Raw genomic sequence first — 17765 nt, 5'->3', positions numbered from 1 at the left:
TGCCTCATGGATTAAGTTTGAATGAGATAGATTTATTGAAAGGTGATTAATGAATGGCTCGATGGATGGATGGATAGATGGATGGATGGATGGATGGATGGGAAATTTCTATGTGATGGATGGATGATGGATGATGGATGGATGGATGGGAAATTTCTATGTAATGGATGGATGATGGATGGATGGATGGACGGACGGACGAACGGATGGACGGATGGACGGATGGATGGATGGATGGACGGACGGACGGATGACATTGGCGACAAACTGGTGCCTCATGGATTAAGTTTGAATGAGATAGATTTATTGAAAGGTGATTAATGAATGGCTCGATGGATGGATGGATAGATGGATGGATGGATGGATGGATGGGAAATTTCTATGTGATGGATGGATGATGGATGATGGATGGATGGATGGGAAATTTCTATGTGATGGATGGATGATGGATGGATGGATGGATGGATGGATGGACGGACGGACGGACGGACGGATGGACGGATGGATGGATGGATGGACGGACGGACGGATGACATTGGCGACAAACTGGTGCCTCATGGATTAAGTTTGAATGAGATAGATTTATTGAAAGGTGATTAATGAATGGCTCGATGAATGGATGGATTGATGGATGGATGGATGGATGGAGGGAGGGAGTAAGGGGTGGATGGCCAGTGAGTGGCTGAGTTTGGTTTATGACTTAAAGTTAAGTCATGATGAGTTTGTGACGCCACATTTGACTGATGAACTTAATGGCTTCATCATTGAGCACATGGGTTTGCTGCATGTTCTGTTCAAGGACGTCGGGAAAAGTTAATGCTCAAACGAAAATGAGCGGCCGACCACACGACCGCGCTCTCCCTGGCAAACTCGCTAAAAAACCATAGACCGGAGATGCTTAATTAACTCTCTGTCGGACCACCCAAGGACATCCATCTGATGCGCATGCACACACGCGCACGTGCACACTCATATTTCCCTGTTTACTCAAGTGCCACTTCTTGATTTAAAAAGTAATCAGGCTTCAGTGGGCCTGGGATCGCTCCCACTCTGCATCCGACACACAAAGTGTAATTATATGAATGATAATAAAAGAAGCTTCCTGAAAGCTGCTACATCGGGTGATCTTATGCCGCATTTTAATTTGTTGAGTCTACGAAACATCAGTAAATGTCAGTCACACATCATTAAATATGCCATTTGAAAAACGATATGGAGGAATTCTTATGCTAGTGGCGAGATCCAAATAATGTCATCGGTTCTCGTGTGCACACATTAACAGGCTACATTTATAATCTTGGCATACAATTACTTTTGATGAGTAAACAGTAAACCTAAATTAAATTCATTAATATTTGACAAAAGAATAATGTAATAATTTCTTGTGTTATGTATGATATTATTATTATCTTAATATATAAAGCTATATACATTTTTTTTCACCAAGTAATACTTTGTGTTTATATATATGTTTGTATATATATATATATATATATATATATATATATATATATAGTTGCATAAATTCCTTACATTCACAACCACAACATACTTGTGTAATGTTGCATTTAAAATAAAAAAAATAACATTTGTTATCATTTTATAAAAAGAGCATTTATTTCAAAGTTTGTTTTTTTCGCTTCGTAGATTGAAGCACATAGTAAAGCAACAGTACAATGTTCAGAAAATATAAGTGTGATGCTGACTCATTTTGTTTTTTTTTCATCGTAACATGATTTTTTTTTGTCTTAATACTGGAATATTCTGCATGTATACTAAAAAATAAGAACTTTTAAAATTGTACAAATTGGTACCATAAAACTCGACAGAAGAATAAAAACCAGGCGTTTTCGTTTGAGCGACGTACAGGTCGCTTCGCCGTGTTCCTCTCGAATAGGGAGGAACCACGGTGAAACGCCAAATGATGGAAAACAAACAAAAAAAAAAAAAGAAAAAAAGGCAAATGAAGCAAAACAAAACAATGCTCAACCCTTTGGTGGTAAATTAGCCAAAGAGCTAAACAAGCGTCGCCAAAACAAACAGATCAAAATAATAATAATGTTAATACTGATAAAAAAAAGAACAGATAATAATAATAATAATTATAATATAATAATTAAAAAATGAGGTTTAACAACATAAAAAAATGACATCCTGGCTTCTCGGGGCGAGGGGTGGGCAAATGTTTTTGGGAAATGATCGCAACACATGTTGATGCAACAGATGTCGCCTTGCCTTTCCAAAAACACGTCACATCCTGTTTGTTTTTAACGAGTAATAACGCGATACTCGTTTGGAACATTCTCTGCAAACATGGAGGCTAGCTAACTTGCGTTGTTGACTTGAAAATAGAAAATAGAGGGGAAAAAAAAACAACAATGCAATGGATAGATAGAATGCACTGCGAGTGTCCGTTAAGGCGATATTGAAGATCTCACAGGTTTTTACTCGTTTATGATTGATCATCATCATTGGCGGAAGTAGGGTTGCAAAATTGTGGGAATTTTCACAGTTGGAAACTTTCCATGGTGATGAATTGGAATTTTGTAAAGAAAACTTATTGTTTCCTCATTTTGCATTCAAGATCAGAATAGCTTTTGAGTAGAGGAAACAATAAGGAAGTAAATCTTGGTTGGCAGTCCACGTTAACATTGAGGGAGAGAAATGCCAACATGTTGAAAGTTGGCCAAATTTAGGTACCCTACACAAAGTATGTTCGAGTATGGTCGAAACAGCAGGTTGTGTTGCGCCATTTTTTTTAACATTGCTCAGTCATGTTTTCGTAGATAGTTTTGAGATGTCACAAACGCAAAAAAAAAATGTTGACTGACACCAAAGCCACTTGGTTGAAAATGGCTGGCAGGCAGTGAATGAGTTACATGAGTTTCATGTGGGGGAAGGGGAGAAATCTTTTTTATACGGATGTCTGCTTAGGACAAAACATTTTTTATATTTATGCTTGAACAACCTTTCCATTCCTCAATTATTGGTTAATTCTTGAGGAAAGTTTAGTGGAAGGTTTTGCTTTTTTTAAAATTTTTTTTATTTTTTTTGATTCCCCATGGAAATTCACCAAAAATTCAGTGGAAATATTTCACCTCTTTGCAACCCTAGGCGGAAGTGATTGATGGAACACAGGATCAAAGGATCAAAACAAATCATCATCCACAGTTTTGTACGTCCAATCTGGTCCATCTTGATTTTTTTTTTTTTCACCCCAGAGCCTCAGTTCTGGTTTTCGTAGCTACTGAAGCGTCTTACGTCGTTGGTCTCGTTTCGTGTGTGTTGGCCTCCGGAGTTGTTGTTGATTTATTTTAAGGCCACCGTACTGCCAAGACAGTATTAACAACCCAGAGTCCTTAGCAGTATCGCACAGCAACAACAAACGGCGGAACCACCGGTCCGGCTTGGATGGTGGTCTGGAGGACCCCGTCAAGGGAGTAAAACCTCAAGGACATTTGTGAATCCAGTCCACAAAAGTGTACACAACCTCTAATTTCAGCTAAACTGTTTTTTTGTTTTTTTTGTTTTTTGTTTTTTTTTGCACTAAGTAAATTCCAAACACACACGGGTGACGTGATACATTTTCCCGCCCGATTCTGCTCCGGTCCGTAAGAAGTAAAGTCGGGAACTCTCGGCATTCGTTACTTGTGAGGAAATGGGAGAAAGCTGGGAAGGCGTTGGAGCAAAAATCCTCATGGAATCATCGGAATTTGTTTTTAATTTGCGGGGTCCACCGTTAACAGTCATCGTCGTCATCACCGTCGTGAACGGAGCAGTCTTTGGTGCCGTACAAATCGGCCAGCTTCTTGAAGCGTGGACCCCAGCTGTGCAGATAGTCATAATCCAGGTCTGACTCTGTGGTCACCGATTCCAGAGAGCTGAGCGAGCCGGCCAGCGAGCCGCGACCCTCGTAGCCGTAGATCTGGATGGAGTCGTAGGGCGGCGCCGTGGGGTCGCTGTCGGCCTCGGCCACGCGCGTCTTGATGAAGTCGTCCACGTCCACGCTGTTGGCTGCTGCGTGGCCGCCGGGACGCAGGGGGAACTGGAGCTCCGGTTTCATGTCCTTCCTTGGGTGGAAGCCGTTGGCGCCGTCTGGATTCTGAAAAGGGACACATTGTTAGTGTGCCACACAAGGAAGGTACAGGGCTACAGATTTGAGTTCGAAAACTGGGTTACCTGCAGTGTGGCGATGTCGAAGGCCTCCGTGTCCTCCTCTCCACCGCCCTCATCGTCGTAGGTAATGATGTTCTCTCGGATGTCCTCCTCCTCAAAGACGATGAGAGGCTCTTTCTTTTGACGCCGCAGTGCCACAAACAACACCACGATGACTACGGAGCACACAATCAAAAGTTTTGGTTCAACAAATAGCATTCCAACCTCTGATAGTTTCATAAGGATACAATTTGATTTTGTTTTGTCATATCTGCCTATTTAATTGTGGTTGGTTTACGGTTCATTGTTCTCCATTGAGAAGTAAACAATAACAATGAAAACCAACTGCCACTATCTTTTGATATTTTTTTTTTTGGAATCACAAGGCACACAAAACCTTACCCCAACTCTCAACCTAATACTAACCCAGTGCTTCTCAAATAGGGGGGGCGTGCTGCAAAACTGAGGGGGGGAGTGTGACCCTGGAGAATATAATTTTTTTCCCGCGTCGTACTACAATAAAGTGTAATTGCACATCCTCTCCACTAGTTGGCAGTGGCGCTCTAGTTGACCATTGTGCGCAGTGAGTATTAACTCTGCGCTGTAGGTTTGTTTTGCAACGAAAATGCTATTATTTATAGTTGCGGCGCAGAGTGGGTGGTGGGGAGGGGACGCGAATTGTTGCCTTCTTGCTAAGGGGGGCGTAAGAGAAAATAATTGAGAAGCACTGTACTCACCCATTACCACCTGAACCCAAAGCCCAAGAATTAGCTCGAAACCTTATATCTATCATGCTAACGCTAAAGCTGAGTCTAAACCCTAACCTACACCCACCAGTGCAGTGGTCACCAACTTTGGACTGGGCCGCAGCGGGCTACGCAGATGAAAGAAAAAAAAATTGTCTAATTGTCTCAGTCGCATTCTACGCGAGCAAAATGAGTAACAACAGCACGTACGAAGCCTGCTCGTCACGCAATGCGGCCAAAATGTTTTCCACCTTACCCAGCAGGATGACGATGCAGGCGAGGATGGCGATGAGCGCGCCCGTGCTGAGGCCGGCGGGCAGCACGTAGGGCTCCACGTTGCAGGACAAGATGGTGTCTTTGCTGTCGCACGAGCACACACGTACGGTCAGCGTGCTGGTGCTGCTCATGGCCGGTACGCCGTTGTCGTTGATCTCCACCGGCAGGAAGTAGACGTCCTGCGTCAGGCGGCTGAAACCCTTACGCAGCACGTAGATGTTGGCCGTGCTGTCTGTGAGGAGGAAAGACAAATGCTGGACGGTCAACGGACATGCTTGAAGTCATTTTCGGAATTGCAAGCAAATAAGGGGACTTTATTGAGTTTGAAGATTGGCTTTTAGCAAGACTTCAGGTTTCAAATTGCTGTTTTGAATTGATGTAAATTTTGGATTTCAAATTGGGATGCGGATCTCCAATAAGAGTTTTGAATTAAGGTTTCCAATCAGCTTTCCAAGCCAAAACACTGGTCCACACTTTTTTTTTTTTTTTTCGCGAGGGGTGGCGGGTGAAACAAAGTGGACAAGAAACTTGGAAATGCCACTCGATGAGCAGCTTGAATCCAAAAGCGCAACGAGTCATTTGCTCAAATGTGAGCGTCATCTGTTGCTAAGAGCTAAGTTGCCAACACGTCTGTCTTGTGTCTTTGCTTCTATTTCATTATCGTCACGCTGGATTCCTTCTCGGTGTCCGCGACTTCTACGCTGTGGCTGCTACTCGAAGCTTCTCTCACAGCTTAATTCAATCATGCCGTCCCCCAGAAGACGTAGGAACAGATGGATGGAGACCACAATGCAATTAATGCGGCCCTCAGGACATGTCGCCACATGTGTGTTTGTGCGTTGTGCGTGTGTGTGCGTGTGCGTCTGTGCGAAGGAGGCCACTAATTCAAAGAAGCAGGCTCACCTCTGTTGTCTTTAAGGGAGAAGTTGTGGTTGTGGGCCACCTCTGGCGCCAGGCTGAAGGTGAAGTGTTGACGATGGGCCATCTCGTCTTTGTCCACTGCACTGACCGTTTCGATAATCTGGGAAGACAAACAAACACACATTGAGGGTTTCAAATGACAGCATGGAGCCCAACTGTTTACAGCACCAAGTTGTACTGTGTTGTATTACATTGTTGTACGTTTCAATAATGAGCGCCATTCCTACCTTCCCTGGTACAACATTTTCGCACATGAGGATTTCGTTGTTGGTGGCAAACTCTGGAGCGTTGTCATTCCTGTCTTTCACTTTGATGTTCACGCGCACTTTGGTGTCCTGGTGGTGGCCTCCTACACACACACACACAATGTCAGTTTGCAAGCTAACACGGAAGTATATTCCGTCCAGCCATGCCGCCTGTCAATCAAGCCCCGAGGGTTTCTTTCCGGCGTCCCACATCTACAAGGCTTCATAGAGCGCAGCCATCATGCTCGCCGCCTCCCACGCGTCTCACACAAACATTCCGAGAGCTTGCGTAATCCTTCACTACAAGCACAAAAAGTGATGTGATAGGTCCACAAACTTCCCTCAGTCATCCTTCTTTCTCCCCTCCATTTCTCCACTCTTCCAAGCGAGCCTTCCCGTCACTTCCTTCCTCCTTTCCATTCTTCTATTGTTCCTTCCTTTTACACATCCTTGTTTCCTTCTTTCCTCCCTTCCTCCAATCCATTTTTCCTCATTTCATTATTTCCTTACTTTCTTTCATCTGTGCTCCTGTCTGTTTTCATCCTTCCCTTTCCCCCCTTCCTTCCTTAGGGCAATCTTTGTTTCCTCTGTTCCTTCTTTCTCTGATCCCCTCTTCCTTCCTCCCATGCTTTCTTCATCATTCCTGCTTTCCTCTCTCCCTTTGTTCCTCTCTTCCTTGTTACATCCTTCCTTACTTTTATTAATTCTTGTTTCCTTCCTTCTGTCCGTCTTTCCTTGCAACTCTTCAACCCTTGCTTCTTTTCTTTTGCTTCTTTCCTTCCAGATGATCTCACTTGTTTCTTTCTTTCATCATTTTTTTTTAATCTTCCTTCCAACTTTCCTTCTGTCCTTAAAATAAAAACATGTATACCTCCTTTTGCCCCATCCTACTATGACATAAATAGGAATCAGCGACCTACAAGCCTCACATCGGCAGTTTTTTTTGTTTTCTTTGCAACGGAAACTGCAGTTCAGTTTCGCCTGTGACTAGACCCCATTTTTCCAGCACCCTGTCATTAGCAGGCTTCTACTTAGCTTCCCAGAGCCCCGTTAGTGGTTAGCGTAGCCTGAATCTGCGGGCCGCGAGCCCGTTTCCATCTGGCCGTCTGGCGTCGACAGCGCCGCAGGGAAACCACACGGCACTTGGAGAGCCTGAGCTGCCGGCCGCAGAATGCCAGGGTGGAGCCCCTTGTGGCTCGCTGTGTTTTTTTTGTTTTGTTTTGTTTTGGGAGGTCGGTGGGAGGGGAGGGGGTCAAAATGCAAGAGGGCCCGTGGGTCCACTTTTTGGGGTTTTTCTTGCTGTCTTGGCCATTTTTATTTTAAGTAATGGCTTAGCAAATTTTTGGATGTTATTTTCCATCTTTGGATCGTATCAATTGAGGGCCTTTTGAAGAAAGTCATACTGTCAGTCAACTAACATTGAATAAAATAAAAGGCCAGGAATATTGTAATTTATATAAAGAAGACAACGAGACCCATTGCTAAGGACAACCAACTTTACTGACCATTCGTTACTGAAGACGCACTCAAACTGAGGCTGTTAATGACGACAAACTCTACTCACAGTTTCAACTAACTCAAATTTTGAGGGTCCCATTTTCATAAACAGGCACACATGTGCGCAGCGTAAAAATTGGCGCATCTTTATTTTCGTATTGGGGCAAGTCTAATTTACCGTTGGTGAATCTGCCAGACCGCGATGCACCTCAATAAGCGTTGCGGTGGCCCGAGACCATTTTAACTAAGCCCCATTACATCATCCGCAAGTGGAGATCTTGCAGTTCCTTATAAACGTACTTTGCGAGCGCCAATCTCCTGAATGGACTCCGGTGAGCAACATCACCTGTGTTGAATTTAATGGGAATAAGAAGAGCCCCTTGGATTGGCCTTGGCCGGTACTCACAACTAACTACCACTACTCTACTATTCACCATGTCAATGTTTGATCCTGAAACTGTTGGCTTACGAGTGAACAAAACTGACTATGCCAAGGAGAGTTTGTTTCAGTTTCAGTTTCACTCATTCGATGAACCAACTAACTTACTCTCAATATGACAACTTGCTTCTCAGGACTCTTTTGACTCACAGAGAATCCTCAGATCAGACTCATTTCCCAAAAGTCTAGTTCATGCCCTCCCATTTTCTATATATTTTCTCCATACTGGAGGACCTCCTGAACCCAAACAATGCCTCACCTATCTCAGTGGCCGACACAGAGATGTTGTGCCAGGCCTGAGTCTCTCGATCCAGCGGTCTAGTGGTGGTGATCATGCCATCCTCCGAGTTGACACTGAAGAACTGCTCCACGTCCGTGTAACGTGGAATCATGTACCTGTGTAAAGGTGTTCACAAACTTGTAGTCCCAAACTAGCCTCAGTTCAAACTACAACGGAATCTCTGTGTTGTCATACCTGACCGGGTTGTTGGCGACGTCCGTGTCCTTGGCGTGGACGCGTCCCACCTGAGTACCGGCGGGGGCGTTTTCCTCCACTTCAAAGGTATACGAGGGTGCCACAAATACGGGTGGCTCGTCGGCATCTTCCACTGAAATCTGCAAAAAGACACATTAAAGCAACACAAACTGCAAATTTCCAGCTTTAATTTGAGGATATTCACACCAAAATCAGGTGAACGGAGTGCGAATTACAACTGTTTATATATGTGCCTTCCACTTTTTAAGGGACGCAAAGGAATGGGACAGCGGGCTGCTCAGTTGCTCCACGACCAGATGGGCATGTACGGTTGCCAATGGAACTGGGGCTCTTGTTTTTCTTGATGATGTGATGGCAGACTAAAGCTAAAGTGTTTTCGACACTATTATTTGCTCTTGTTTAGCCAAATCCTTCAAAACTCATCGGACTGCACTTGACAGTGCAGATGGACAATGGCCGAAGCATAGCATCAAATATTTTTTAAGGCAAAGAGGTGGAATGTTAGGCGATGGCCAAGTCGTTTGTAGTAGAGGCCTTGCAGTGCATCACCGGGGATGAAAGAAAGCGTCCGATTCCAAAACTCAGGCTATAATTCACTGCAAAGGATTTGTATCATTCTATATATTAAAAAGGGAAAGTTTGATTTATAAATGCCAATTTGCCCCATTTCTTTTGGTCCTGTAAAAATTGGGAAGCAAACTGCTGTAATTCCGACACCTGAGATGAGAAATGCATTCATGTCATAATATTTACAGACCTGACAATATTTTGCACGAGATTAAATTAACATACCTTTGCAACATACAAAACACAATGTATCATTAGAGGAAGATCTAAACGTTCTAGAACACAGGTGTCAAACTCTGGTCCTCGAGGGCCTCCATTCTGCATGATGTAGATGTTTCTCTCCTCCAACACACCTGATCAGGAGCTGATCATTTGAATCTGGATAGCAGCACTCGTGGGCCGGGAATTTGACATCTGTGATCCAGAAGATCGCCCCGCAGCAGCCTTACCTTTATCGTGGCCTCGTCCTTGTATGGCCCCCAGGCCAGGTACTGGGGGTCCACATGCACGTTGTAACCCTCCACCTTCAATGTGTATGACCTCTTGGTCTCAAAATCCACCCGCTGAGGACAGCAAACACACAAAAAAAAGGACTTGATCAGTTAACAGTGTCACAATCATCTCTCATGGAAAGCAAGCCCAAATTGGACAGCCGAGTGCTGTGTTCTCGTCTGCTGCTAGGGGGAGCTGTTGCTGCGTGAATGCGGCTGGCAGATGCTGCAGTTCTGCAGTGATTGACAAGTAAATCTGGGGAACCCCAAAAGATTTGTACTGTAGTGTTATAGTAACCCCCCACCATTATTCAGAGAACACCGTTGATTAGGTTGTAAATCAGTGTTCTAGGCCAGTGTTCAAATTACTGTCATCGGCCACAGATTCAATTGGCTTATATTGAACGGAGCTGTGATTCAATTACTTTATATTAGTGGAAAGCACTGACACACAAAAGCCAATAACACTGATAGTGTACTGTGCTTGGGAAGAGTGGCGGTTTTCTTAAAGCGGGCAGGAAAAAAAAATGGCTTTTAATAGAGGTATACACATTTAAAGAGTTTTTTTCCAAAAGAAGAGACGTTTTGAAACAGTACCAATGGAAGCCTGGCTTCAGTGTTAGGATTCGAAATATAACACGAGATTTTTTACTGCAATTTATTTTGCGACCTTCCAAACCACGCCCTACGAACCTTAGTTTGAGAACCACTGGTTTAAACCTCCTCCGGGGCAAGTTTCAATTTATGCGTAGTCAGCCATTGTACGCAAACCATAATACGCTCTTGCGCGGTGCCAAGAGTACCAGTTTCGGGCTTATCCGCATCTCTGTTGTCTTCGTAATGACAGTAAATAACACACTCTTCACCGCATCAATCCTTCTCCCGAGAAAACGAGATAATAACACGCTTTCTCTTCCCCCAACACTGTTTTTCCAGCAGCTGCGGGAGCGTTAACGTGGCAAGGCTCCCGGGTGGGGAGCTTGATCTCCTCATCGGCAGTCCGGAGCATCGCTTAATGGAATCCCAACGGGAGGAGGCAGACCTATAAGTCCGATCAGAGCGCAGCCAGGCCTTCTCTACATGTATGAGCTCCTCACACACACACACACACACACACACACACGCACAGAAACGATTTAGCAGGTGTTAGCATGGATTAAAATGCTCGGCAAGACACATGGGCTGCGTTCGGAATCATTTACTCATTCCCTATTCCCTAATCAATCCATCTAAAATCCAGAAAAAGCCCCTTGCTACCATTTCTAACATTCTATCTCTGTAAGGCGGGACCTTTCTACAATGAAGTCCAGGCAGTAAACTGGGCAGTAACACTTGGGGTGTCTCTGTCTCCGACTATCTCAAGGCGTAATCGTGAGTTAGATTTTTTTATACAGTGTGACCTTGACTTACTTATATGCCCCAACTCTTGGTTGATTTCAGCTGAAAAGTTTGAATGCTCTTCGGATGTGGGGAAGGAGAGCCAGATTCGCCGGGACAAACAGAAATACAAACTGAGGCCAAACCTGAATTGAGATTTTGATGTCACTCATGAGGCCACACCCCTGCTACTACGACAGATTGTGCTGGGACGTGTCGCTTTGGACGCATCTGCACAATACATCATGGGATAGATTGCTCTTTGCGATCACATTTCACTGAGTGATCGAAGTGAGGACATTATATGATATAGAGGAGAGTTTCTGAACACAGCCATAATGTTTAAAGTTAGCGCCCGGCTCACCTTTCAGCCCATCGTCAGACGTGGCTAGTCGAGCACCTGTAGCCAAATGTGGCTCGGTGCATTAACTGTGAATTTTTACGAGTGGCGTGATGACAGCAGTTAAGTGATCACAGATTTAATTAGCGGCAATATAGAGCGGCGCAAAACATCTGTTCCGTCTCGATGCGCTGCCTGTCGTCCCCGACGCAGATGCGTCAAACTTAAGTGAACTTGTTGACTCGTAAAAGGTTAACAACGCGGGAGACTTTAAACGTTTTGGTCATCGTGGTCTTGTGGAAAACATAAGCCGCAGTGATATTGTAATCAGCTGCTTTTATTTTTGGTAGAATTCCCAACTTGTTGCTAAAAAAACAAAAAAACAAAACCTCAAATAGCGTTTTTGGGCTATTTGGAAATGGCCTAAGATGCCACCCAAAAATGAAAGTAGCACAGTAATTGGTGTCAAGGAAGTACAATGAACGCCCACTCTCAGGTTTTTACTGTATTGCAATGTAAATGCCACAAGATGGTGGCGAGGGACTACTTGTGTCTTAATAAAATTCCGCAACTCACTTCAATAACTTCCAGACACAAAGATGTCCATGTATAAGTGAATTTGCAAATTCTTAATAAAAACTCAAAACACTTTTATTTCAAATCATGTTCCACTATTGAAATTAATGGAAATTCTAAGAATCCGTGCCAGCCTTGCCATCAAAACAACGCAAGCTTTTTTAACCATTTTTTTCTCACTTTTTTCTTCATTTCAATGGTCATGAAGCTGCTCTTTTTGGTGTGTGCGACTCCGCCACCTGGGGGCAGTATATTAGAGGCATATGGGGGACAGAGGAGATGTGATAAATTCTCACCAGTAATATTAGTAATTCTTGACACAGGATAAAGAATGTATGACAATAAGCTTTGTTATTATCCATCTATTTGTGTTGCGCCACCGTTTGTAATCAAACATTTGTTGCTTATAGATTGCGAACACGGCCACATAGATGCTATGCAATAGTCTGTCTAGGCTGTTTCCTGTTATATGTTAGCATAGCGCTAGTGGAATAGTGACAGCAAATTTCAACCGGGGACCGTCAATAAAACTTTTTTTTAGTTAATAAGTGTTGCCGAATGACTGTAAATGCTGCTTAACCTGACGTAAATCGAGTCATTGCCACCAGACAATGCTCATATCTCAAGTTTGCGCTCACAAATCAAAGCAAAAAAAAAAAAAAGAAAAATCTGTCAAATAGCCATGCCACGGAAAACTGTCAAACTGTCTTCGGGAAAGGTTGGCGACGGTAACGCAGACTCCTTTTTTCCCCTCTTTCAAACGTCACAATGCTTGACAGAACTTAAACGTGTCGGCGACAAACTCAGCGGGAAACTAACGTCACCGACGTGTCCCACTTCTTTCATTTTCCATCGCTTTGGTCACACTCTCTGGATGGCTCGCTCACTTTCATTCATGACAATATTCACAGTGACACACACACATCCGCACACGCACGAACACACACCCCACACACACACACATGCAGGGCTTCTTAATATTCCGCAAAGTGCTTTCGTCAGGACACAGTTGAAAGAGAATAGTTGATTAAAGCTCATGCCGGTGTGTGTGAATGTGTGAGAGGGAGAATAGAGATTAGTCAAGGCTTCTCCCGACGCTGATTTCAAAGTGTTCAAGTGTGTGTGTGCGTGTGTGTGTGAGTGCACGTGTGTGTGCGCTGTCTCTGGTGGCCAACAGGTGATGATTTCCCCCGAGAAGCATCAGGACTCAATAATCACGATGCGGCGCATCAGAATCAGGACACTGTAATCAGATCGAGTCCAAGTGGGTCTCATGACGTGAGCGTCTCTCACTCACACACACTCCCATGTACACACATGCGTAAACATCTACTTGTGCGTGCTCACACACGCACACACACGTACACACTTCAAATCAGCCTCGGGCTTTGATGCTGTTATTACAAGAGTCATAGGGAGTCGGAATGAAGGATTTTGGGGTAATTGTTCCCTGTTGTCACTCAAAACACACACACGCACACCCCTACACCCCCGCACACACACACGCACGCTGTGGGTGAATGGATCTTATTGTTCCAGTTTGGAGATTTCAAAACATTTTCTTCAAATGGCCACAAACAGAAAATCAGACAATCTTTCAATCAGTTTAAACTTGAGGATAATTAACGTGATGCGGTCACAAATTGAATCTTAGCGGAAGAGCGAAAATTGGAGCAAAGCATTTTTTTTCTGAAACTGAATTATCTTAATCATTCTTTTTTAAATAGGTTGTTTGAATCTTTGTGCATCTAATACAGACTTTAGACAGATTTGATTGGTAGCCAATTTGCATTTTTTGCAAAAATCAGTGATTGATGCTAAGAATAACTAATATATAAATTCATATTTACTGATTGATCGTGTTTATCAGCCTTTTGGCGAGATTTCAATGGATGCCATTTATACGCACATTTTGGCTGTTTTTGAGCCAGCCGGTCCCAATCTCCAATGAAGAACGGTGGTCAACTGAACAGTGAGTCTGTGTGTCTACTGAAAAAAATGTAAACAGGATTCAATTTTGTTTTTGTGCCTTTGTTCGCAATCCCACTTTAAATACATTCCAGTCTCGCCCGTAAATTTCTTGTTTTTGCAGTTTCGCGATTTTAAGCATTATACTTGATACACACACAGTAGAGGACACACCATTTTAAGCACATCTCATTTTGACTGATACATTCTATGTGGTGTTTTTTTTTTCCAGTTCCCGATTTTGAAGTGGAAAATCTGAGCTCCACACAGGACAAAAGCTCCTCCCTGGTGACCACACGAGAACGTCCAGAACCTTCATTTTACTTCAAGGGCCAACAAGTCATCGCTCATGTTTCTTCTCAGCATTGGATGTGGTCAAAACTTGCGCTCCAGTCGCATTGAGATTGGTCGCACAGCTGCCCACCTCCACCGCACGCTGCACTGCTTTTGGATGACGCTTGAACTTGAGGTTAACCACACCGCCCTGGGCCACTCCAACTTTTTTATTTTATTTTTTTTATTTTTTTATTCATGCTCTCATTTCCTGATAGCGGTGGAAAAGGCAAAGCTGAACCCGCCAGAGTCTCTGAGTGGCGCTGAGCCGCTGCATCGAGACAAAAGAAGATTTGTATCGATCGGGTCAGGCTAGAGAGAGATTTTCCCACAGAAAGAATAAGAGTGAGCTGGCTGCCTGGATGGCTCTGTGTTCCATGTGGACGGGAAGTGAAGTTATAGACCTCAAGTCTACGTGTTGAGAAGATTCTGGCCTCCAAAGCTCTTTCAACCCATCCATCAAACGATGAATACACTCGTCTAGGCGTGTACCACAAACTGTCGCTCTACCAATCTTCCCAACCAACATACCCATCATCTATTCATCTCCCCAACTAACCCTGTCTATATATTTACCAATCTATCTAGACATTTCTGACAATCTATCAGCAATTTATCTATCTGTATTTCTTGCATTGATTTTTTTTTTTGGGGCATTTCGATTCTATTTTAAATATTTGGCTTGTTCCTTTCTTTACTTGGAAGCAACCAGTATGGGATGCCATCTAGTCAGACCCAACCACTCCACTAGTTTGCTGCCTAAACACGCAGCAGTTAAAAAAAAAAAAAAAAAAAACTTTTTTAAAATGTATTTTTTCTCCTTACCTTTTTGAGCTTGATGATAGCCTCTCTGGTCTCAGAGTCGGTGCTGAGTTCAAACATCCCCAGGCCGTCTCCGTCCGTCAGCCGATAGTTGACCAACCCGTTGTCACCCATGTCGGGGTCCTTGGCCTTGAGACGGCCCACCTCCTCGCCTTCTACTTTGTCCTCCAACACGGACATGGAATACACGCCTGTGGGGGCGTACATCAGAGGGCAACGGGACCGCGTTTGATTGAATGCGACACATAGCCAAACAAGCAAAAATTAAAACGTATTAAATGGCCAACCAGTGCCACTTGAAATATTTTTAGCCACTTTACTTCCTGTGAAAATCTTTCTTCTCCAAGTATTGGAATAAATGTCACAATCAGACCAGAGAAAACTTTCAAAGAAAAAAGAGGTAGAGATTGAGAAATAATTGGGTTGGTGGATAGAAACGTATGTAGAAAGTTGAGTTATGCGGTACTCAACTTATGCTGTTCAGACTTTCAGTCGCCGAGTCTTGTCCGCCATTTTAGGTTCACACTGCAGTCAAATGTGACTCCATGAAATGAGATCAAAAAGCCTCGCCCCATTTTCACACTTTACTTCGACCTCCTCGCAAATCACACATCTATAGATATGAGATAATAAAGAGACATGTCCGTGGCACCTACAAGCTGGACCACATTTAATTCCGTAAACACGACGTTGCAAGTGACAGCGAAGCACATTGGAGAGAGATTTAAGGGAGTATTGAAGCGTTAATTCCAACTCACGCGGAAAATCGGGTAACGTCGCCGCCGTAGGAACGGAACCCGTTCGTAACCCAAGGACCGCCTGGAGTTGACCCAACGGGTCGATGACGAGATGGACGCTTTTTGTCCCAAGCCAATGAGCTACAGCTCCACCCTCTACTGCGGGGCCAATGGATGCTCATTCTTATTCTCCTTGCTTGCCCGTCTCCCTCATTCCACTTCCAAACCTCGGCATGTGTCCTTACATCTCTTCCCTCTTTCACCCTATTTCTCTCACGTTTACCTCCCCAAGCAAAACATCCATTTCGTCTCAGAGTGTCCATTGCGCTTTAGTCATACGTAAGATCAACACTCACAGATGGTTCATAGTGTGATATTATTAGAAGGATAAGGTGCTAACTTCACGACTATTTCCCAGGCACGGAAATCATCTTTTCAAGTCAGGATGTCTTTTGTATGACTGGATTGCGGCTCGTTTCGTTTCATTTTCCAGGGCGACGAGCGAGGCGGCTGCGATGGCGGCTCAGTAATCTCACAAAAGGAGTGTGTCGAGTAATTGATATGTGCCAACAGCGATGTGACAGATCAAGTAAAAAAAAAGAAAAAAATGCTCCTTTTTGTAGAGAGTCTTGCTTGGCCTTTTGTTATTGCCAGTGTAACTGAATTGTATTCGAGTCAAATCTCAATACATGTTCTATGAGGCTGGCTGAAAAGGGAAATAATGATAGTGTCAGGAAGTCTTTGAGAAACCGGAAAGCGGATGATGTCTTTGTAAAAGAAAAGAAAAAAGGACACAAAAATGGTTTCGTTTTGATATTGGGGGGTATTTTCATCTTTTAGCTCCACTGCCTCTCACAAAGTGCTAAATATGTAATCAGCATTCTCATTGGCACCATCTGGAACATTTTCATCGCAGGTGCTCCTTCTGCCCGTACATTACAGATGCTCAGACTCGTGATATAAGCGTAAACTGTTGTTGCGGCTTTTACGGCTGCTTTTCATATTGTACTTTATCGCATATGGAAGCAAATTTGGTGAACATGAATATTCACGATACAACCTTTAATGGACTCAAATAAATAGTTTCAACATATTCGGCTGCAAACCGCCCCAGTGAGGGTTGACGATCACGGCTTGGAGAAGCCAACAGTATACCACATCATCTGCAAAAAGCAGAGACGTCATACTGAGACCGCCATACCGGACACCCTCAATGCGTCGGCTACGCCTAGAAATTCTGTCCATAAAGGTTAACAGAATCGGCGACAAAGATCAGCCTTGGCGAGTCCAACCCTCACTGGAAAGGAATCCAACTTACTGCTGGCAATGCAGACCAAAATCTGACACCGGTCATACAGCGAACAAACTGCTCATACTAGGGCGTCTGATCTACACACACACCAGTATAAGAAGCAACCACAATTGACATGCACTCACTCTGCGGGAACTTGGGAGGGTTGTCGTTGACATCGGTGAGTGAGATTTTGACCTCGGTGGTCCCCGACAGGCCTCCCATGTGGCCTCCCATGTCCTTGGCTTGGATCACCACGTCATACTCTTGCCGGGCCTCGCGATCCATGTTGGGTAGTGCCGTGCGAATGATGCCTGCAGGACATACAGAATGATTTTAATGTCAAAACTGTGATGTGGATGTCAACAATGGATCAATGGTCAATTTCATTAAATCTCATGAGAAAAATTAAAGGGGAAGTCAAGTCAGATATGTTCTTTCCAATAATGCATTGTTTCCGCCCCCACTAGTCTGAACACTGAATTCTG

General features: G+C 43.9%; 1 protein-coding gene across 1 annotated transcript in view; it reads right to left on the bottom strand.

The window, feature by feature from the left end:
• Positions 1-1588: 1588 nt before the first annotated feature.
• Positions 1589-17765, bottom strand: part of cdh11 (cadherin 11, type 2, OB-cadherin (osteoblast)) — a 70237-nt gene continuing 54060 nt past the window's right edge. The window contains exons 7-16 of the mRNA XM_088304293.1: positions 17424-17591; positions 15253-15440; positions 9792-9905; positions 8755-8894; positions 8539-8675; positions 6326-6447; positions 6081-6198; positions 5158-5409; positions 4180-4331; positions 1589-4102 (exon numbers count right to left, since the gene is read on the bottom strand). Coding sequence (XP_088160419.1) covers positions 3740-4102; positions 4180-4331; positions 5158-5409; positions 6081-6198; positions 6326-6447; positions 8539-8675; positions 8755-8894; positions 9792-9905; positions 15253-15440; positions 17424-17591 — 1754 coding nt within the window. The 3' untranslated portion in view covers positions 1589-3739. The remainder of the gene's footprint in view (positions 4103-4179; positions 4332-5157; positions 5410-6080; positions 6199-6325; positions 6448-8538; positions 8676-8754; positions 8895-9791; positions 9906-15252; positions 15441-17423; positions 17592-17765) is intronic.

This window comes from Idiotropiscis lumnitzeri, chromosome 9 (assembly GCF_059441095.1).
Source record: "Idiotropiscis lumnitzeri isolate Australia: NSW breed Sydney's pygmy pipehorse chromosome 9, RoL_Ilum_1.0, whole genome shotgun sequence".
NCBI classification, from domain to species: Eukaryota; Metazoa; Chordata; class Actinopteri; order Syngnathiformes; family Syngnathidae; genus Idiotropiscis; species Idiotropiscis lumnitzeri.
Note: the sequence above shows the minus strand (reverse complement) of the source record. Positions and strands in the feature narration are given on the sequence as shown.